General features: G+C 38.0%; 1 protein-coding gene across 2 annotated transcripts in view; it reads right to left on the bottom strand.

The window, feature by feature from the left end:
* Nucleotides 1–1,328: 1,328 nt before the first annotated feature.
* The window catches only part of CCDC102B (coiled-coil domain containing 102B), an 82,445-nt gene continuing 59,899 nt past the window's right edge, over nucleotides 1,329–23,874 (bottom strand). For both annotated transcript variants that reach the window (XM_016121002.2, XM_036230123.1), the window contains exons 5-6: nucleotides 4,191–4,400; nucleotides 1,329–3,053 (exon numbers count right to left, since the gene is read on the bottom strand). In XM_016121002.2, coding sequence (XP_015976488.2) covers nucleotides 3,003–3,053; nucleotides 4,191–4,400 — 261 coding nt within the window. In that variant the 3' untranslated portion in view covers nucleotides 1,329–3,002. The remainder of the gene's footprint in view (nucleotides 3,054–4,190; nucleotides 4,401–23,874) is intronic.

The raw sequence follows: 23,874 nt of genomic DNA, 5'->3' as shown, positions 1-23,874 counted from the left end.
TTCAATAAGAAGCTAAAGATTATTTTTTATCATTGCTTTAAATCAAGCTAATATAAATCAACTGATAACACTATGTGAACTGCCAATCATTTTATAATAATATAGAGAATTATAAGCAGCACGTTAGTCATATCAAATACAAAATAATATAATTTCAGAGCTGAATGACGATTTATATTATAATTTCAAAAAGTTCAAATTCTGTAAAATAGAAGTGAAATAAAGTGTCAAAATTTGTATCTTTATTTTAATTGGCTATGGGATAAAGTATCATTTATCTGATACCTAGGAAGGAGATTTTGAAGGATAATATAAGCCATCAATAACCTTATAGATGTTGTTACCCTCTATCAATTGCCTCGTAATATAATAAAATGAAGAGTACCAAAATTCAAGATAAATTAAAACATACAATGAAATTTAAGTAATGAAAACGGAAGATAAGTACATGAATTTATTCATCTGACACATTTATGAAGGTGTGCCAAACACTGTAGGAGGGACTGACAATTAATATTCATAATTTTAATTTAACAAGACATGACAGTATTTGATATTTTAGTAAGAGAAAGTGAAATCCCACCCAGCAATAATTTAGTCTTGGAAATAATTCTTTATATATACAAGATCTTATTTGTGTACCTTTGCTTTAGTGGAGAATAAGAAAACAGGAAGAAAAATAAAACTCTTAGTTTAGAATTAAATTAATAAAAGTTAATTCACTGTAAGTGTGTGTGTACGCACACACAGCAATGCTTGTGTGTGTGAGGGTGGGTGAGAGCAATCGTGTATTAAATAACCTCCCTATTTTGCAGCCTTTGATTTATTTCTATCAGTGGATAACTTTAAGCAGACATTTTCCTTACAACTTTAATAAATGATATTTAAGAGAAGTATCTCTGCTAACTTTAGAAATTTGGAGGCAAAAGACCATCCTTCTCTCAACCCAGGCAATCCCATTCACTTCTGATAAAACGTATACAAAATCATGGATGTGTTTCTAAGTTTCATTAAGTAACTAAATTATCAATTCCAACAAACATCTAGTGTTTTGCTACAAACAAGAAATTCTTAAAAATAATTTTCATTTTCATTAACTAAATATAACATATTTTGCGTACAAAAGGGTTTAATTTTCCATATGTCTGAAGGTCTCTATACTAATAAAATTTTTGACTAATAACTATATTGAAAATTAAAATTTCTAGTATACCTCATAGCAAAGGCATGTAAGAACAGTCAAAGAAAAACATGAAATTACCCTAATTACATCAAATTATATTATGTTATATTTAAATCATTGCTATTTTATAACAGTAAAAGAATAGACATAATTATTGTTTATTCTTATATTGTTTAATAATTTTATAGTAAAATAGGATTTGGAAGAAAACTGATGAGTGCGGAAAACTTAAGAAAACCAGAGGTTTGCCTCCTCAACAAGTGAATGGAAATAAATTATGTTTGAATACAAAGTTCTAAACAAATTAAATATAATGTCATTTACTGACAGTAAAGCAAATTCATTTGCAGTTGGGTTTGAAGGCCATTCCACTTTTGCATCAATTCATCATTCTCTTGAGACACATCAATTACTACTCTGCCACAATAACTTCCTAAAACTGACCCATTGTGTTACCTGAAGAAAGGGCTTCAGTTGCCAGAATGATTTAAGAGAAAAAGCTTCCGAAGCATTTCGTGAGAGCCATGTTGTCTAGTTCATGGGGCTTTTACCCAACAGAATACTGAGCACTTTTTCCAATAACTTTTCACTTTAAAAAGTGACTCTTTGTCTTCAATTCCTAGTGCGATTTAGAACTGAAAGGCGTTCGTGTTTAAAACGGTATTCCCCGTAGGACTAAAGCCAAGAAAATGGACTGTTATGTGAAAGTTCTCTCCTCCTCTATAAGGATTTACAAAAATTGCATTGAACAATGAGATTCTTAAGATTCAAGAAATTAACAAACGGCATTGCTATGGACATTTCCGCGCGCAGCAGGTAGGTTTGTATCTGCCCCAAACACTTGTCCAATGTGATGAGCTGTAAGTACGAAGCCAGGAGCATCTCCATCACTGCAGAGGCTGGCGGCGGGGGCCGCTCCCACCGCGCTTCTCGCGAGCCGGCACCGGGCCCCAGCGCCCGCGTCGCGTGGCTCTGCCGCACTGCTGTGCATGCGTACACAGGTCATTCCTACCATACCTACGCCCATAATTTGTGCACGCGCAGGTCAGTTTCCGCCCAGCGTTAACGCTACGACTCGGCTTCGTGTCACCGCAGCTCCGCTGTGTCCTGGACTTCGGCACGTCCGCACGCGCGGCGGTTCACTTGGCAACGGGGTGTCTGAATCGTGATGCTTTGCTCTTTTGCGGGGATCTCTGCGGCATGGGATTCTGGCCTGCAGCTACTCCATAAGTAATTAGTTTGGTTCGAGTAATGAGTCCGAATTCTTAATGAAGAGGGGGGAAAACCCACTAACACCTTCTCTCCGCCGTAAAAAAAGATAAATGCTTATGGAATAATCTTCTGACTGATGAGCATACCCACGGATACAGTCAGACCTTCCAGAATCTTCCCGGTTTCCCAGTTCTGTCTGGTTACAGGCTGAAGAACTACACTGGTCCCAAACAGCCCAGGCCTGACCTCAGCACCCTGTTGACAGGTCAGGCCAACGGGCACCTCGTGACAGGCAGTTCGTGACAGCCGCCCTCCGCCTTCCTCACCGACATGCTTCATGACTATAACATTACGGAATAACTAGAAATAGAATAAATGACTCGTAATCTGTGTTCCCACTCCACTTTATTCTTCCCAAGCATCACCATGAATTACCAATAACAATTTGCATGTGTATCTTCCTACATCAACTCTCAGCGTGTGCTGGGTGGGGTAACGACTCCCCAACCTTCACATTGCTTCACCTGGGCAATGACTGACAGAGAGCAGATTGTGGATAAGTCCTCCTTCTGTTCAAGTGAGTCAAAGGAAACAGATATTTTGATGATCAAAACTTGTTCCATGATTGAAATAATTCTGGACCTTCACAAGTGAAAATCTGCAAAAAAAAAAAAAAAATTACCTATGTATTTATCAGTTGTGTATGTGTCAGAACCAAATACACCACCATGGTTTATGAATCCGTACAAAGGAAATTATGATCGCTGACTAGAACATTTAGCTTTACATATTTACATTGCCAAGTCATGAAACACTAACGCATTTTAATCTCGTATTTGCAATAAATCCCTAGAATCACACCAAAAAAATAAGGAAGATGATATAGAATTCAATTTTTCTGGCCATTTAGCTTTTAGAGTTCATATGAGAATGAACTACTTGTATAATTCAAAAATATGAACTTACCAGACTCATCTTTTACTCACTGCTAAAGGCATAGAGTAAAAAAATAAAATTGTACATTAAGATACCATAGATACTTCAAAGAAACAGAAACAAGATGTATGTGTTTTGCAGAATACTGACACTAAAACACATAAATCACAACTGTCACTAAGAGCATATCAAAAATACATAAAAACTACGTATCAGAAAAAGCCCATCTATAGCAGTGACTATGTATACTGGCTTTAGGATTAAAAAAAAAAATCCAAAACAACCAAAATTTCCTAGAGTCAGATTCTGACTTGAATTCTAGTTTTAACATTTATGTCATAGCCTATTAAAACCTATGATGCATTTATATGACTTAAAAATAATTTTCAGAAGCTAGCTAAAACAGAACCAGAAAAGAGTGAACTTCCGCTAAATTCGAACGTTTTTGCAGATTCAGTACTTACCATAGCTACCAAAAAATGTGATTGTATAGTTACTCAAACTAATGGAGAAATATGCTTATTGAAAATGAGATCGATCGCTTAGAAAACAAGAGATGAAGCTCTAACAGAAAACCAAAACCGAACAGGTCCATTCCTAATTTCATTTTTGTTGTTGTTGTTGTTTCTTATGGAGAGGCTTGAAACTGCAAGAACTGTCATATTCTAACATTATATGAAATTCGTCATACGCCATTTCACATGCATGAACGTTATTTTATATTACAATAAGAAAGAGCGAGCTATCAGATAGTGTGAAAGGAGAGATTTGGAGGTGTGTGAAAATTAAGGCAGCACCCACCTAGACCTCAGGACGGGGATACACAGCGAGAGCATCCGCCTCCAAGGAGCCCCCATACCTTGTTCTTTTCCTGCAGCTCGGTTTGTGATGTCTGGAAATCAGGACCGTGCGAGTTTGCACGGAAGCCGTCTTTCCTCTTGAGGAGTTCTTCCATTTCTTTCACCTGGACCTTTAGCCTTCTATTTTCTCTCTCCAATCCTTGCTTTTCTGTTTCAAGTATTTCCCTCTTGTGCCATTCCGACGTATTTTCAGCCTGCAGTTTCTCTAGCTAAACACAGAAAATACAAAGAAACAGCATGTACTGTTTGTAATTGCTGAAAGGCCAGGCGCACAGCAAACAGTCCTCCGCTAAGAAAGGTTCACGGATATGTCCATTTAGACACTTTTTAAAAAGAAAACTCTATTTGTCTGAAAAGTCGAGAACAACAGAAATGTCTCAAGACCAGGCCATGACCTATATAAAAATACCTTTCCTCTTGGTTCATTTAAATATCTCTATACCCATAAGAACCATATTTGTCAGATAAATATGTTAAGTGAAAAACTGATAACATTTTGCCAACAATCTCCACTCAATTGTTGAATATTTATCAGTTGAGAAGGCACAAAATCATATCTTGGGTGATTTTGATTGGATGGATGTAGTTCATGTATTCATTCACTCATTCATTCATTTACTATACCTTTCGATTTCCAGGCACTATGCTAGTAACTGTGATTAAAAACAGTGAATGTAACAAAATGTTGTAAATTCTGTGATATGAGCACTATAAAATATAGTTAAACTCACATGAGTGAATGGCCAATTTGATTTTCGGGGAAGAGAGGCTGGCAAACCTTGGCCAGAGAGCCAAATCTATTGTAGAACATTCCATAGTAATGGTGTCCTTTTTTTTTAATAGTTGAAAAAAAAATCAAAAGGAGAATACTATTTCTGACACATTAACATTATGTGAAAGTCAAATTTCAGTGCCACAGATAAAGTAGCACTGGAACATAGTCCCTTGTTTACATGTTCCTTATTGCTGATTTCAATGGAGAATTGACCTAACATGTTTACTGCCCGGCCCTCTACAGGAGAAATTTGCTCACCTCTGCCTTTTAGCTAATCCTGAGCCCTGAATTTTAATTCTGACATCGGTATTTATTCTTGATTAAGCTCAGGCATGTTAACTTCATCTCCCCAATGTGGACAATATATTCCCTAATCTAAAAGAGTGTGCGAGAAGTAAAATTAATTGATGGGAAAGCACTTTTTATACCGATGTACTGCTTAGATTAGGAACACTGCGGTGATATTATTTCAGAAAAAGAATTATATCTTTATCCCATATATTTGGGCTTATGTACATCCAAATGTCAAAGCAATCTGCGGTCTTCACCTTAACCGTGAAGGCGCACTCGGCAGAAAGAGCAGCAGAACCCAGCCCTGGTTTCCGTCACTTATTCATGGTTCGTTCTGGACAAGATACCCTTTCTGTACCTCAGTTTCTCAGTTTTCTTAACAAAACTTGGATGAGAACGCCAGACCCACCAAATCTGTGGTAAGGTAAGGACTGAATAAAATCAATTATTCAAAATGTTCTATGAACTATATAACATGATGAAAACATGAAGCATTTTGCTAAGGATAAAAATTGGAAATTACTTATTTTTACATTGTTAGTTTTAAGTGGCTTGATTGCAAAGTATTAAATAATATTATACTATGATGAAGTATTTTTCATGACATTTTAAATTCTAAAAGAAAAATCAACTTAGTCAACATTAAAAAATGTTAGATTTCAATAATATCTTTGGAAATGAATTTTGATTTAAAAAGTCTAAAAAGTCCTTTTTCCTACATATACAATTGTACCATTTTTGTAGAAAACGTTCTGTTCCCAAATCTAAGAGAGGCTCTGGCTTCTGAAAAACAGGAAACCAAAATTATACTCTTGGCACTAGATGCTGTTTATCAATTTAATATAATAAACTAAGAAATCGATTTTAGATGATGTGGTTTGACATTTGGGGTGCCTGTTTGAGAATATGAGGTGAAAATAGTATTTCACAATGAAAATAATAAAGCTATAACAAAAAAAATAATCAACTTAGTGATGAAAAGTTAATTTTAGGAGAAGAACTGTATTTTGGGCCAAGGACAAATACGACGTTATATCAAGTCTTTGTAAAACTGTAGGCCTTTAAAAGAACTTTACAAATTGTTGAAGTCAATTTTATACCTAAAACAGACAACAGGCAGAAGTAATGTTTTAAATAATAATAAAGTGTTTGAATGAATAAATCTCCCCCCGCCCCAGAAGTAATGAGTTTAAGGGAAATTATGAGCAGCCACAAGATGGCAGATTCTCAGCACCCAAAAGAGGGTGGGCGGCCGACATTACAGCCTCCAGGGACGCGAGTGGCTTATAACCAGGCAGCGCAGGCTTGAGAAGAGCGTTCTGTTCCGAAGCAGTGAACAACTGCACGGGCCTACCTATCCGTGTCAAACGTTCCTTTCAGGTGACACGGGCCCGACCTGCCCAAGGCAGCTAAGCTGTCACTGAGTGCAACTTGCTTCTTAAGATGGCATTGGTCATGTCAATCACCAGGTCATGTTACCTCACACCCTATGTGAGGCCTTTCAACAATTTTATGTGTCCTCTTGCCTTCGCTGAATTTTTTTCTTAAATACCTACAATAGTGTGTTTCTTGGACTGAATCTGATTGATATATCTTCCTTAACTACCTATCAAAATAACATTCTTATTGTTTTTCATCACTGTACCTTACTTGTTTTCTTAATCCTGAATATGATTTTTTTAAAATTATTATATTAGTTTCACGTATACAGGACATTGGTTAGACATTTATATAGTTTATAAAACAATCCCCCAATTGCTCTTTCTCTCCTCTGGCCCTCCACCTAGCCATTTCCTCATGGCTGACTGCATTCCCTATGCCGCGCTGCCCATCCCCAAGACTGCCTATCAAATACTACTTTGTACTTCTTTAACCCTTCACCTCATTCTCCTCACTCCCCAACCCCGCCCCCCAGATTGTCCTCCATATTTGTGAGTCTGTTTTTAATTAGTTTGTTCCTTTTGTTCCTTAGATTCCGCATACAAGTGAAATCAGATGGTATTTATTTTTCTCTAACTTATTTCACTCAGCATAATAACCTCTAGCTCCATCCATGTCGTTGCAAATGGTAGGATTTCATTTTGTCTAATGGCTGAGTAATATTCCATTGCATATGTAAATCCTGCATATAGGTTTTAAAATTTATTTCTTTATTTGTTTATTATCTGGTTCTACCATCAGACTGTAAACTCTGTGAGGCTAGTAACCACATCTTTCTTTTTTAAATTAAATTTATTGGGGTGGCATTAGGTAATAATATTACGTAGGTTTCAAGCATATAATTCTGTAATATATTTTATGCATATTTCTTTGTGTGTTCACCACTCAAATTAATCTTAATAAATTAAAGGAATAATTTTTAACAGTAGTAACAATAAAGCTTAAATAATGTCTGATTATTCACTATTTGCAGTTTTTATTGACTTACTAGTTCTTTGATACATGTATGTATATAGAATATCAAAAAAGTAAAGGTTCTGTAAAAATTGGAACATCACAAATCTAATAAGCCATTTTATTTTTGTTTTCATTTTATAAAATTCTTATCAGATTTTTTTCTAAAATCATATGAAAATACACCACCTTTAAAAGCCATTTAATGCAAGTGAAAATGATGAAAGAAAAGTCAGGTGTTATTTTACGCTTTCAGGGGTTCTTGTGAGCAAGGAGCCCCTCCACTAAAACAACAGAAAGGAACATTCTAGAACTAAGAAGTTAAGTGTATGACCCAGACTCTTGATTATCTCACCTTCCCCCACGGAACAACCTGTCATTACTTATTCTTGCTTGTCTAGCAAAATCCTACACACTTTGTCACAAATACAAAAAGAAACGCAACATCCATATAAAACTACTAAAAGTAGGAAATGAGAATAGAAACTTGTCGGCTGCTGAAAATACTTCTCATAAGACCACCAATGTGACAAAGGAAAACTGTAATACCACACTCCAACATGAGTTACATTAAGTACCAAAGAGGAAAGAAGTAAACCCTTCTGTTGGATGCACCTGGACGAATACACTGTATATCGAATTGATTAAATAACCCAAAATACAGTTTTTAAAGTGATTTTTTTAACATGGAACTCTCATTTACTATCCAGTGGGATATATTCTCAGAACAAGAAGAACTGCACAGAAATCTTATGCTTCACTCTACAGGGTTATTATGGGTAGCAACGGTGATGTTCTAAATCTTAGCAATTTTACGTATATTTTAAGATAAGGCAAATAATTATATATGTTAACATTCTTATTCTCTCTGGCACCTCTGATGCAGGAGATTGACTGGGAAGGGGCATTAGCAAATTTGAGAACATTTCGAGGTGAAGGAAATATTCATCTTGGTAAGAATGTGCATTATCCAGATGCTGGCATATTCCACGATGCATTGACCGGCATCGCTCAATATCTGTGCATTATTTTGCGTATAAATTATATACCTCAGTAGAAAAGGTCGGCATAAATACTTAATGCTACATTTAAATGAGAAATTTGAAATGTGACTATGAATGCAGCTTTGTCTCTCTGTCCACTGAAAGAACATGGGAGAAATTATCCTGCAAGGGAAGTGAACACACCCAGCACTCAAATCTTTCCAATAAGACAAACCAGGGTCTTTGGGGAAGGCTTAATTCCAGCCCTGACGCTAGGCAAGTACAAGATAAACCCAGACTATGATCATGTCTGAGAGCAATTAAGTACTCAGTGACTAATGGAGAAATGTCACAAGGACACTAGTTCCGGCTTAAAAGGGTTCCAAGTGGCTAAATTTGGACATCAAAAATGAAAACAATATCAATTTATGATGCAATGTATAAAAATAAATTCAAGAGTGTAGAAATAACCCAAAGAGAGGAAAAAAGACAAAGAGAAAAAAAATTTAACTGTTATTTTTTGTGCAGAAGAATGACAGCTTGCTGATAAATGTAAAGGAATAGTAGAATTAGAACTTTTGCAACTATCGATTATAATAATTAAAATCTGTTCAGATAAATATCATCAGTGGGTGCCAAAATCATTAGATAAAAGGTACTGAAGAACAGGACATTTTTGGAATGTCAGAGAATTATCCCAAAGGTCATTTGCTAATTTCAACATGAGTATGAGCATTGGAACCAAGTGGCAGTCCAGAGCTTCACCAAGCGATCGCATTCAGCGTCACGGATAGCAGACCAATATCGCATTGTGTTAATCTTGGTGTGAAGCATAAGAAATCTAGTCACATCTGAGGAGGTGCTGATGGCACCTGGTGGGTAGAGGCCAAGGATACTGATATCCATCCTACGAGTCACAGGACAATATCCCATAGCAACATGAGATAGCTCCGAAGTTGAGAAAACCTGCTCTAGACCTACCTTCTTGCTGACAGGAAATTCGGGACATGGAAAAATAAAGGGTACAAGTGGCAATCAATTAGAAGAATCCAGAACGTGGTATACTCTACCACAGAACTTATTTGATTTTTTAAAATATCAATTTATGAGAAAGTAATCGGAGAATCTGTTTTAGACTGAAGGAATAATTGTAAAAATATCGCACCTATACATTAATAAAACTGAACTGGATTAAAACGAATAGATATAAAAGGTATCCTTGGAAGAACTGAGGGAATTCGAATATGAACCAGATATTAATGAAATTTATAATTTATTACTTAGGTTTGATAATTGCGGTTGTATAGGAAAACACTCTTATTCTAAATGCACACTAAAGCATTTAAGAAGGAGTGTCATGATGAATTAATTCAACTTGTATTCAAATAGTACATGAATGACAGAAATTAATCGTAAAAGTAAAAATATAGCGTTGAATATGAAAATTAACAAAAAGAATAAGATATATGATAATATCATCTGCAAAACTTTAAAATGTACATTTTTCAAGAACATATATAAAGAAAAGCTATATAATGCAATAGTTGCCTATAGAAGAAAAAGGTATGGGAGGGTTTTGCAGATAGAAGAGGATGAATGATCACGTACGAAGGAGAGAAGCTTCGCAGAGGCCTATGGTGACAATGTGCCATGAACTAAGGCGTTCTGCATAATAAAATTATCTGCATCTGAGTACGAAAATAAGCAAATAGATCCATAAATCAAAATATAAATATCAGCATATGCATGGATGCCAAGACATAATTTAAAGAGATAACTGTATTTAAAAAAAGAAACTGATAAATATGGTTGATGCTGGCAAAGAAATTAAAAGGGAGAGAGGATGAAATTTATTTTCTTGATGCAAATTAAGAGAGTCATGGCCCTAAAAACCAGACCTTCTGGACGTGACTCTGGTACCGGAAGGATTGCTGGGAGGATGGCAGCGAGGACCCCGACGCTAGCAGTAGCGAGGTAGGAACTATGACTCTCACTGCGGTAGGTGGGATAAAGTTGAGGGAAAGCACAGAGTTAAAGAGAAAACGTTTTATGCAGTAGCTTAGCACTTAAATAATATAGAGGCGATGATAATTGCATGGATTTTGAACTTGGCTAGATGTTATTAAATGACTTGGAAGCCACAAGAGGAATGACTGACAGGCTCAGGTCAGCCCGCTTTCAAACCAGGGACTGTTATTAAGGCTGGAAGTCACTCCTGACAGTGTTCAAAGGAGTTCTCACCTCTCGAACCCAGAGGGCAGAGTGAGCGTGCCCAGGCCCAGGAACTGACCTACGTGGAAGAGCTGCAAAGGAGACAGGGCACTCAGTCTCGGCAGTCAGGGCCCTGGCCGGGAAGGAGTGGGACCCTGGAGACTGGGAAGAGCTTATTTGAGGGGGTTGACTTGACCACCTAGAAACAACATCCCACCCCAGGGCTGCTGCTGAAATGTGCGCTTCCAAGACCGTGCGCATACAACTGATCTGCACGGCCCTTAGAGACGCCGGGGATGGTAGGCAATGATGGAGAATTGTAAATACGACCGAGTGGTAACCCAATCTCGCCTTCTTTTTCCAGAGGTAATACCTTTAGTGGAATAACCTTGAGCTTCCTTAGAACATCTCACTGGTTCACGATATTGAAGACATCATGCTTATCGGACCTGAAGTGGGAAGTACTCTGAATGCTTGAGCAAGTCATAGGCGTGGCAGAGAGTAGAAAGCCCACCGCACACAGCTTAAGGGTCCTGCCACGCCAATAAGATGCTTAGGGACCAGTTTTCTAGAGGACACGGAACCATTATTTCTAACATAAGAGACAAGTTAGAGCACTAAGGACGAGGCAGCCTGCCTGGCCAGCCTCATTTTCGGAGATTGGAAATACTGCCCTTGGAAATGAAGTTCTGACCCGTTTGTGAAGTGACTTGAAAGCGTGTCGTTTTTGAGTGAGCCTAGCGCGAGAGAGGGAGCAGCCACTCCCAGCTCTGGGGCGGGCTCCCCTGCCTCTCGACCCACTTGACCCAGAAAACCCAACAGAACTGGAACAAGTCAAAGACAATACGCACTGTGCAGACTCTGGCAAAGCCCCAGGGAGTCACAGAACAGACCCCTACGGTCCTCGCACAGGCCATGCCATCTGCAGAAGTGAACTACTTTTCACTTGAAAACCGGTTCCTCATATGTTAAAGCCGGTTCCCAGTAAAGAATGAGCCCTAACCATGGGCATTAAATGACATTGTATCTGGAGACCCATCATGGTCTATAGAATCAGGCACACAAGAGCAATTCTTCATACAATGGAAATGATATACTCAAGATCAGGCCCGACGGGTACAGAGGACAATAGTAAATTACACAGGCAGACAGACCAAACCTTTGAGTTACCTCTCCATATTACATGGATGCCTCTCGTAGGTCACACCTATGGCTTCACGGGCAGTATCTTTCAATGAGCTAATGTAGAGGACAGGAACTCAGGCACGACCTCAGTAGGTCATCTTGATATGTTAGCATGAGATAGAAACGGGACCTACCTTACTACAAATCTACTCAGTGGTGGCCCCAAAGTGGGGCGGTGAGAGAAAAATCCTCCCCGTGCTTGGAGAAAACACGCTGGTCATCAGCAGTGACCTGACAAAGGGCCTAACGTAAAGCTATACACACATCACTGGGAAGCGGTGACTCGCTCGGCCTCCTGGCCAGGATCCCTGGCAGAGCGGGACCGAAGACTAGAGACAAAGCGGCCAGTGGGGGAGGCAGAGAAGGGCACGTGGACGTGTGGAGAACATGTGTGTTTTCAACTCCCACGTCATATCTGCCCATTCCCACCACAGAAGAGCCATTTAGTGGCAAGAATGATGCCTCCAGTCGACGTCCGCTATCCTCAGTCCTCCGCCAGCCCGATGCTTAAAGAACGGGTGATAGAGGGAGTTGTCACGGTATCGAGTTGGAGCTTATGTGTGGACCCAACGGTAATGGCCTCTTCTCAGCAGAGCTGATCTAGCAGTTAGGGTGCTGAAGGCATGAATGCCTGATCTGTGAGCCTCGGAACAGTCGCCGGTGACAAGACACCGGACCCCTTCTGTAGGGGGCGGTGCGTGGTTTTCACTAGAATTGAAAAGTGCTCTAAGTTTGTCTTCTCTTTTCTCGTCTCTGCCAGCAGCGCGCTCTGAAGGATTACAGAGAAAGTGGTCTGCCAACATCGATTCCTGCAAAACACCACCTAAACGCTCAGGCACCTGTAACCGTGAAGCAGATAAACAACAGGTGCATCACCGAGGGATGTGCGTCCTTCAACACCAGCCACAGGTCAATGAGTGGCTAACCCGGTAAAGTGAGAATGCTTTTTAAATGGCGTCTGTTTTACGACTCAAGGGAGACACTCTACAGGGGTGGAGCGTTGTCCCCAATCTGCGGCATACACGTTAGACCGAAGGTCATGTCACAGGTCATTGAATATATATGTCCAGGAACCACTGGACAAAAACAGAATTGGGTTGTCTCACCATTATTCTCAATGCTTGCAGAAGTTCATTAATATCTCCAGCAGAGAGAAATTGAACGTCTAGGAAAAACATGCTTTTCCACTGTGCACTATAAATATATTATGAATTTGAGATGTTTGAACCTTTTTCGTCACTTGGTAAGGCTTAAAGTTTAGGGTACTTGACAAGAATATTGTTTAGAGGTTGTATAGCAACATTAGAAGCGCACGTAAGTGCAGTTTTCTCTCTACGGTTTGTTTTCTCTTCTAAAAGAATATTTCTCCAGCATGAGGCAGTTAAAAAGATCAATTACTCAAATATCTCAGTGAGCCAGAGTCCAACACGAACATTTGTCCAAGTTCAAAAACAAATGTCAATGCCTATGGATCGATTACATGAGAATCTTCAATTCACCTGACCTTTTCACGAAAAAATTCTTAGACATTTATGGTAGAGGAAAGAACTTCCCAAAAGATTTGATAAAGGTCAAAGTACAGACTTGAATATGATTTGAAATTTAGTTTCCAATAATTACTTATGACCAGAATTCAAAATCATTTATAAGGAAAATTTTAAGTGGCTCTCATCTAGAACCAGGCAAATTTCCTTGAGTTTTTTAATGTATTTGTATTTACCTCAGCTCTCTAACTCTCATTTCACACCTCCCCACCTCCACAAAATAAATCAGATGGGAGGAGGAAGGGTCCCCTTCTCTTTCTCATCAGGGGTGGTCAGAGTGTCGAATTAAGGACACGTTTCGAACGACAATGGTTTCCACTAACCCTGCACTAATGTTTAAGACTTGCATGAGGATAAACCCTGGTGGAGAATAGAATTTCACTCAGAAGAGGAAAAGGAGAAATAGTATAAAAATATTTAAAGATTCAGAGGCTAAAAAAAAAAAAAAACAAAACTGTGTTCAGGATTGTGGGATAACCTTACAAAAGTCACTGGTACCAAAAAGAAATAATAATAATAATAATAAAGGTTTGACATCTAAATGTCAGGAAAATGACACTTCCGTGAAGAGATTTTGAAAGGACAGTGGAACCAGTTCAGAGACTTGCTTAGAAGCACGTCACTATGTCACGGCAAGGAAGGACACCGGTCGCACTGACCCCTGTCACTTCACACTTTATTCCTGTCTACGAGGCATGGATGTACAGTGTTTGCGTGACAATAGCTGTCTTTTTGATTATTATTATTCTTACCCAAGGGGCTCAGTTTCAAATTTTCTAAAATGCAGCAATGTAAAATCTGCTCCTGTAATGCAAATAATCATTGCCTTTTTAAGGATGTTTGATTTTTTTTTTCAATTGTTGGAATGATATTTGTGGTTAAAATATCTTTTAACATTTTAAAAAAGGAAGCGTTCCTATAATCATGCATTGTATCATTATTTAGTCATATTACGCAACTATTTTTGCTTGATTTGTATATTCTGCTTAGTATTCTAGCATATAGTTATGTTCCCAAAAATATGCAAAAAATTAAGTTCAAGCAATAAATGAAGGAGTTTGTAAAATACTTAGTAGATTTTTGAGGGCGTAAGGCAGCCTCACGCAGTGGGCAGGGTGTGAGGTTTAATTCTAACGCTGCCATTCACTAGCTGTGATGCCTTGGGAGCATTTATGTAACTTTCTGAGCCCGCTTTCTCATCTGCAAGATAAAAATGTATTAACGTTTCTCTGAAATAGGGTTCACGTGCTGATTAAATGAATCACATATGTTAGGGCCTTATAAGGCACATGGAACCTACAACGTTTCCAGAAGCGTCCATAAACATTAGCGGTAAATATCTAGTGACACTCAGTGCGCAAGAAAACAGAGACATTTTAATAGTTCCGGGTACACCTTCCATTCCTCATTGATATTTAAGGCAAGGATGTATACAGTAAACGACTTTTCTTTTTCCTTTCTCTTTTGGCCTATTTTTCCCTTCTGTCCTTGCTCACCTCCAAATGACATCCTCCACTTTTTCTAAGCCACACTCTCATTGGCTGAGGAAATAATTTGAGAGAATTGTCTTGATTTATCACCTCTCTGATTTATTTCTTTAGTAAAGTGGTTACTGTTGTGGTGATTACAAGAAAGCATGAAGTCGGAGATTCAAATATGAAATAAAGAGAATTTTTCTCTATTCTAGGATACTTGAATCCTTGCCAAACACATAGGGAAAAAAACCCTCAGGCCATAAGACTCATATAATTCCAGACAACTGTTTTGAACTTGAACAGATCAATACTAAATATACATATATATAGAGAGAGAATCCATCACTGTTAAAAAAATATTGTTCCTATAGCCACCGATGATTACCAGGGTTAAACACAATTATATATAAGCAGTTTTACTAATTCATAAATTTACAGAAGTTATCTAATTATTCTACTGCTTATTTAAAATATGAAAAATTTCTAAAACTATTCAAGAGAAACATATTACGCCATTAAAGAAATTCCTAAATTCAGTGAGTTCAGAGGACACTACATTTTTTCAATTAATTTCTAAAAGAGTTATTATGTGAAAATTAGGCTTATTTTATAACTTAGGCGACCAGTGACTACTTTCTTGATATTCTTGACTCTTAAAACATTACACTCACCAATCTGAATTAGTGGGTACATATGAAACCAATATATTCGAAACATATCAAAAATAGTCAAATACAGAACACATGAAATCATATTCCAAAAGAATACAGACGGTTATGCCCTCCCTGCCTTTCGATTTGATCTGATTTTTTTCTTTCGACTTCACGGAAGGTTGAAACAGCAGGCTCTCTTCTTTGTTGATGTTTTCCCTTTCCTCTTATCCGTTCAATCAACAGCCATGTGCTGGGCACCCACTATGCTGCAGACCGAGGCTAAGAAGTGCCATCTCAGTTGACGGGCGTCTGCTCTGTGCGTCACACGCATGCTCGCCTGCAGTGTGGGCAGAAGGAGCGAAGGGCGATTGCTCGTTTAGCGTGCAGCGCACGTCTCCAGTGGTCTCCGTTCACATGCAGACACGTTTTCTAAGCCAAACATTTTGGAAATGATAATAGGAAAGTTCTAAACAAAATGCCTCTAACGTAAAACAAAATATTTCTCTTCATCGCAAATTTTAATACGTGTTAAATGCAACTGTAACAGTTTTAAATTTGAAGAGAGTAATTGCAATGGTGCTTCGAAAATGTAAATGCGCATTTATATTTGCTAAGTTGACTTGTTGCCCCCCATGGAAAGCAGTATGCGGGACCTTCAGAGAACTGGACAGAACGCAACGGGCCGAAGGACAAGGAAAAGTCCCAAACGTATTTGTCCTGAAGAGGACAAGGCCTGGAGGGCATCGCAGTGGACAGTCTAGCTGGCCCGAAGACATCAAGGAAACGCTAGGTGACTTGGGGACGACACTTAAATGTCCTGGGATTTCTGAAGAAGAGAGTCAGCCCAATCCTAAGACAAAGACATAACAGTGTTTCCTAACACGGTGCCTTCTATGCCCGTTCGGAACAGTCTTCAGTAGACTGTGTTCCCTGTCCGGGAGGAGACAGGAAGAAGTTACGGCTGAAGAAAAACAAATCTCAGACTGTAATTACATTATCGATCTAGCTTAGCCAGAAAGCCTGGGCCACCAGGAAAAGCTGCCACTAATGGGATATCCCAGCTAAAGAGGTCTTTCTTTTCAATTACAGTTGACAGTCAATGTTATTTTATATTAGTTTCAGGTGTACGGCATAGTGGTTAGACATTTATATAAATTAGTCTAGTTCCCATCTGACACCATGTGTAGTTATTACAATACTTTTGACTATATTCCCTGTGCTGTACTTTACCTCGCCAGGACTATTTTGTAACTACTAATTTGTACTTCTCAATCCCTTCACCTTTTTCACTCAGTGACCCTAATTCCCTGCCTCCCCATTCCGCAACCATCAAAATGTTCTATGAGTTTGTTTTTGTTTTGTTTATTCATTTAGTTTCTTTAGATTCCACCCATAAGTGAAACTATATGGTATTTATTTTATCTGACTTATTTTATTTAGCATAATACCCTCTAATTCCACCCGTGTTGTCACAAATGGTAAGATGTCACTCTTTTTTATTGTGTATATGTACCACATCTTTATCCAATCGCCCATTGTTGGGCACTTAAGTCACTTGCATATCTTGGCCATTGTAAATAGATACTGCAGTGAACATAGTGGTGCATATATCTTTTCCAAATAGTGTTTTGCATTTCTTCGGATAAATACCCAGAAGTAGAATTGCTGAGTCATAAGGTAGTTCTGTTTAATTTTTTGATGAACCTCCAAACTGTTTTCCCTGGTGGCTGTACCAATTCGCAGTCCCACCAGCAGTGTATGAGGGCTCCCTGTTCCTCACGTCCTTGCCAACACTCGTACTTTGTTGATTTATTGATGATAGCCATTCTGACAGGTGTGAGGTGATATCTTATTGTGGTTTTTATTTGCATTTCCCTGATGATCAGTGACATTGAGCTTCTTTTCATATATCTGTTGGCCATCTATATGTCCCAGCTAAGGAGTTTCTACCTTATTCTACCCTACGTAATTCAAAACCCTTTTTTGAAAAACAAAAATCTGTTACTCAAGTCACTTAATACTTTCTGGATAAAGGATCATAGGCTTCTACCTATTATTCAATTTTATACTTATCAGTTTTCTGTACATGCAGGACAAGCGACAGTTTTAGTCTTGGATAATTGGACTATTTAGATTTATATTTGTCTAAATGACTAGAACACATATCCATGTGTGACAGTTTGATTTTCACTTTTCCTAGAATATTCTTTTTCTCTAATGGTTTACTCATATCAAATATGTTTTTATAGATTCTGTTTCCTGCGTTTTGTCAACATAAACTCAGACTGTGCCAGAATGCTTAAATCCATATCGCTAACATACTTCTAAATTAATCTGCTCACAACCATCAATATCCTGTTTCAAAATTATATAACCTTTCTGACACATTCATAGTATTCTCGGTAATCTAACTCTTTTTGCTGGAACATGTAAACTCAATAAGAAATACGAGAAATTTAAATCATTTCAGATCAACACTTATTGTGGCAATTTCAGAAAATGAAATTATGATGACACTCTATTTTTGATATATAACACCCTTCTCATCAAAGATGATACTATTTAACTATGTCAGTAAAATTTCGGGTGTCTCTTCATCTAAAATTTCCAATTTGGTTAACTCCCCCCAGTAGCATGCACATCGGTTAGGCAGTGCCTTACAACTGAAAACCTGTATGCAACTGTACTTTAGATATACAAGTGAATCCATCATTTCAATTAGCTGTTACTTAGACATCATTTTACAGATCAATCAGAAAACCTGTGAAATCGCTAAGCGGTCAGAGAGTGAGGCAGCGCCAGAATGAAAACTTGAACCCTGGTCTCTCGGATCCCAGAAACAGAAATAAAATGAGGGATACATATGTTCAGAGGAGTATGTGCAAAGAAACTTATCATACATATTGAGGGAGGATTAGAATTTTTTAACTGAATTTTCGTTTTGAGATAACTGTAGATGCTTAAGTACTTGTAAGAAGTAACTTAAATTTATCTCCTGCGCCCTTTATTCTGTTTTCCCCAATGGTAAGTTCTTGCAACTCTGTCATAACTAGATATCAACGATGAAATAGTCAAAATACAGACCATCTCCATCATGATGAGGAGGCCTCATGGTGCCATTTACAGCCACACCCACTCCCTAATCCTTGGCAACCACTAACCTGTTCTCCATTCCTTAGTTTGTCATTTCAATAACGTTATACGAATGGGATCACGGGCTATGTAGTCTTTGGGGATTGGCATCTTTCAACACAGTTCTCTAAAATTCGTCCAGACTGTCGCATGGATCAAGAGCTCGTGCCATTTTGTCGCCGAGCAGTATGCCAAGGCATAGATGTCATGGCACGTTTAATCATTTACCCACAGAAGGTCATCGGCGTGCCTTCCGAATTTTGGCAGTGACAGATCAAACCCCTTTAAAGAGTCATGCCTAGGTTTTGTTTTGTTTCTTTGAGAGAAACGTCCAGGAGTGCAATTTCTTGGTCACTTGAAGGCTGCCACTGGGGAACCTGCCAATCTGTGTCCACTGTGATGATGCCATTTGCACACTCTCCAGTGATCGACGATTGATCCCGCAGCCCCGAGCCCTCCCCAGCACCAATGGTGTCACCGTTTCTGATGCAGCCATTCTGACAGGTGTGCAGGTATAGCCCGCTCTAGTTTTCCATTTGCACATCCCTGATGGCTGATGTGTTGAACACCTTTTCACATGCCTACCTGCTGGACATATGCCACCTTAGTTTCCTTCACCTGAGAACGCCTGATGGGAGTAGCTTTTGACCTGACGGTTCCTTTACAACTTGGACGATGGCGTGCCACTTCCTTCCACCCTCTACGGCTTCCGGTGAGATATTCACTGTCATGAGGCTCGTTTTTGCCCCCACAAGTCAGGTGTCATTTCCTTCTCAGTGTTGTCAACATTATTTTTTCTTAATTTCCCATAAGTTTGACTGATGTGTCTTGATGTGACTTTACATTGTTTGGCATTTACTGAACTTCTTGACTATAGATTTGACCCTCTTCCTTAATGTGAAATTTGTCACCTGTCGTGTGAGTCCCATTCTGCCCATGCTCATTCACCTTTCACAGTGGCCTCCAATAGCATAAATATTTGATCTTCTGTTATCATGCCACAGGCCCCTTACCTCAACCACTGTTAGCAAAGCCTACATTTTTTTTCAGCTTATTTTTTTCTGTCATTTAGAGTGAATAATTTCTATTGTTCTGTCTTCAAGGTCACTGATTTTTTCCTGTCTCCTCCATACATTTTTAAAAAAATTTTTAGATATTTTTCAGTTCTAATTTTCCATTTGTTTCTTTTTTGTATTTTCTATTTTTCTGCTGAAATTTTTTCTTTCATTTGTCTCAAACATGTTCATGATTGCTCATTAAAGCATTTTTATGATGGCCACTTAAAAATCCTTGCCAATAAATTAAAACGTCTCTCTCATTTCAGTTGTTGGCATCTGTAGACTGTCTCCTTTCATTCACTTTTAAGATATTTTGGTTCTTGATAAAATGACTAATATTCCCTTGTAGCCTGGACAGTCTGAGTATTATGTTACGAGATTCCAGGACTTATCTAAACGCTCTCTCCTAAATAGGTTCTTGTGACAATGCTCTGGAAGTTGAGGGACAGCACTGCCTAGTTACCTCCAGGTGAAGTAGCACACCTGGAAATGAAGAAGCCAAGGCTCCCCATTAGACCTCCATTGACACCTGATGGTGGTCGCTTCTTGTTACCTGTGGGTGAGGACAGAGGGTCTGCTCCCCACCAGACCTAGCTGGTCGGGAGAGGATGAGAGTGGAAGACCTGACCTCATATGTGATCTCTGTGGGCACTACCCGTATTGGGGGGCCAGGCACCTCGCTCTGTGCAGCACAGGTGAAAGTCCTATCTCCCCCTCAGCCTTCTCTGCCCCCATTCAGCAAGGAAGACAGTGCACCGCTTTGCAGCCTGGCAAGGGTGCACGTCTACTCTTACCACTCAGACTTGTGAATGGGGGTTCGAGGTGATGCACCATTTTTTTCTGTGATGTTGGACTGAATTAGAGCAGTTATTATCTAAAATTTTTCTGTCTTGCTAAGCTGACCATCCCCTAGATCTTTACCTAGATAGAGCAATCAGACTAGGCCTGTTTGAGTTTCATTTTTACCTGTGCCTGTTGGTATTTACAGATTGTCGATGGCTTCTTCTCACTCAGTTCTGGGGTAAATGTGGCAAAAACAAATCTCACATCATTTTTTAAGTCCCAGGCTATCTAGGCGGTATGCCTCGTCTCTTCAATGCTGAGAGTCTTTCTACGTTTACTTCATATATAACATTGAGAGTTTTAAGTTGTACTTATTGGGTTAAGTAGGTAAAGTAGGTCTACTCCACCTTCCTTTCAAAATGCCATGGGAACAGCACTCATATGTGCAAATAGGAGTGTAGACAAAAGACCAAACCACAAGGAAGAGATATGAAAATAAGAAATCAACATTCCTAAAAATCTGAAACTGGAACGTTGGTGATATATTTTTCGAAATAATACAAGATAAAAGAGTTTTCCTTGGAAAATGTTTATTCCAAAAATTCTGACCTAAAAATATGTAAAAGTTTCCTGATTATGAATTTGCTTTTGAGCAGCAACCAGAGTGTAGACAAAAATAATGATTTCCTCATTCGAAATACCAGTTGATTTCCATTCTAAGTAAACTTCTCATTTCCAGTTCAAGGGACCTTGATCTTAACTATGGAGAAAAGATCAAATGTCTGCATTATGCATATGCATATATGCATATATTGAGGCATGCTCATTTATCAAGTGACTTCAGTGCTCACAGAATTCACCTCATTACACATTAACCAGAAGAGTCAATTATTTAAATATTCTGGGGCCTTTCTGTCAGGGATACGCTTTACATTTCTTTGACTGGTATGATTTCTAAAATGGGAAAATCATCATCAAATTACTTCTGAAAGAGATTGGTCAGATTAAGAAATAAGTAGAACACATGTCAAGAGAAAAAAATACCATTGTCACATTGGTGGGTATTAGTAACGGCTTTAAAAAGTTGTCCACCGTACATCGGGATCATCAATGGTTAAGTTGCAATGTTTGATACTCTATTACTACTTCCAATTGAAACGATATTCTTTGAAAATCCACCACATTTCTGGAGTAAACCCATGTGACAACAAGAGCAGGTTAGCAATGTGGGATACTACCTTCTGGCAGCATTTGGTTTCTGGAGTTAAAACTCATCAGTGGAATGGCCTTTGGTAAATCGCCTAACTTGCTTACCAATCTGAGCCTGAGTGTGCACCTCTGAGAAATTTAAACTAACTAGGAACACAGGTAAAAAATTATTTCAATAGTGTTTGAGGTTATTTTGTAAACTTGAGCAAGGTAAGTTCCCTATGGCTAAGTTTCTTTTAAATGCGAAGAAGGATACATAGATCAGAAGGGTATCAAATATAAATTAGATCTTAAACTTCAATGGCCCAGCATTATATGTGTAAATTCTCAGTGAATGATAACTATTATAATAAACATAATATCAATAAAAATGGGCAAACAACTAGAAAATTTATCAGTTCTCAAAATGCAAATTAAAATGACATTTTTTTTTTATCTATCAGCTAGGAACACATTAAAAATAACGGTATCTGCTGTTGCCTACAGATAATGGAATGAGTGTGTTTATAAACTGCAGGTGAGTAAATTGATATAATTTTTCTAATGGACAATTTGGCAATGTATGTAAAAGATTTTAAAAATAAAATTCTCTTGACCAAGCCATATCATTTCTAGGAATTTACCCTAAGCCATTTTTAAAGGTCCAAAGATTTAAGTGTACGTGCATACTTCATGGGATGTTGATCCTATATCAAAAAATAAATACTTTTAAAAAATAGCTTATATTTTTAAATAAAGTATGGTATATATATTATATAGAGAGAGAATCTTAAAGATTCCACCAAAAACTGCTAGAACTAAATAAACTCAATAATGCTGAGGGATACAAAACCAACTCCCAAAAATCTGTTGTGTTTGTACAAACTAATAATGAATGATCAGAATGAGAAATGGAGAAAACGATCCCATTTACAATTTCATCGAACAGAATAAAATACCTAGGAATAAATTTAACCATGGAGGTGGAAAGACCTGTACTCTGAAAACTACAAGACATTACAGAAATAAATGGAAAAAGACAAATATTTCATGCTCATGGATTGGAAGAGTTAATACTGTTACACTGTACAAACTACCCAAAGCAATCTACAGATAGATTCAATACGATCTCTATACAAATTCTAATGACATTTTTCACAGAACTAGAACAAACCATCCTAAAATTTGTATAGAATCACGAAAGACCCTGAGTAGCCAAAGCAATCTTGGGAAAGAAGAAAAATCTGGTGGCATCACGTCCCCTGATTTCAAACTATATTACAAGGCTATAGTAACCAATATAGCATGATGATAACATAAAGATAGTCACATGGAACACAATAAAGAGCCCAGAAGATAGATCAATGGAACACAATAAAGAGCCCAGAAATTAACTCTCACATATGTGGTCAATCAGCTTACAACAATGGAGCCAAGAATACACAGTGGGGTAAAGTAGTCTCTTCAATAAATGTTGTTGAGAAAACTGGACAGAAACATGCAAAAAAGAAAAATGAAACTAGACCATTTTCTCACACCATATACAAGAATAAACTCAACACGGATTAAAGACTTGAATCTAAAGCTGTTTTGAAACCAGAAAACTCAGGAGAAAACATAAGTAGCAAGCTCCTCAACATAGGGATTGGTGATGATTTTTTGAATTTGACACAAAAAGTAAAAGCAGCAAAAGCAAAAATAAACAAACGGGACTATATTCAACTAAAGTTTCTGCACGGCAACGGAAACAACCAAAAAAAAAAAAAAAAAAAGGCGACCTACTGAATGGGAGAAAATATTCACAAATCATACATCTGTTAAGGAGTTAATATTTAAAAAGATATAAAGAACACATATAATTCAATAGCAAAAATCAAATTATCTGATTTAAAAACGGGCAGAAGTTCTGAATAGGCTTTTTCCAAAGAAGACATACAGATGCCCAACAGGTACATGGAAAAGATGCTCAATAGCACTAATCATCAGAGAAATTCAACCCAAACTGCAAATT

This window comes from Rousettus aegyptiacus, unplaced genomic scaffold (genome assembly GCF_014176215.1).
Source record: "Rousettus aegyptiacus isolate mRouAeg1 unplaced genomic scaffold, mRouAeg1.p scaffold_m13_p_12, whole genome shotgun sequence".
Lineage (NCBI taxonomy): Eukaryota > Metazoa > Chordata > Mammalia > Chiroptera > Pteropodidae > Rousettus > Rousettus aegyptiacus.
Note: the sequence above shows the minus strand (reverse complement) of the source record. Positions and strands in the feature narration are given on the sequence as shown.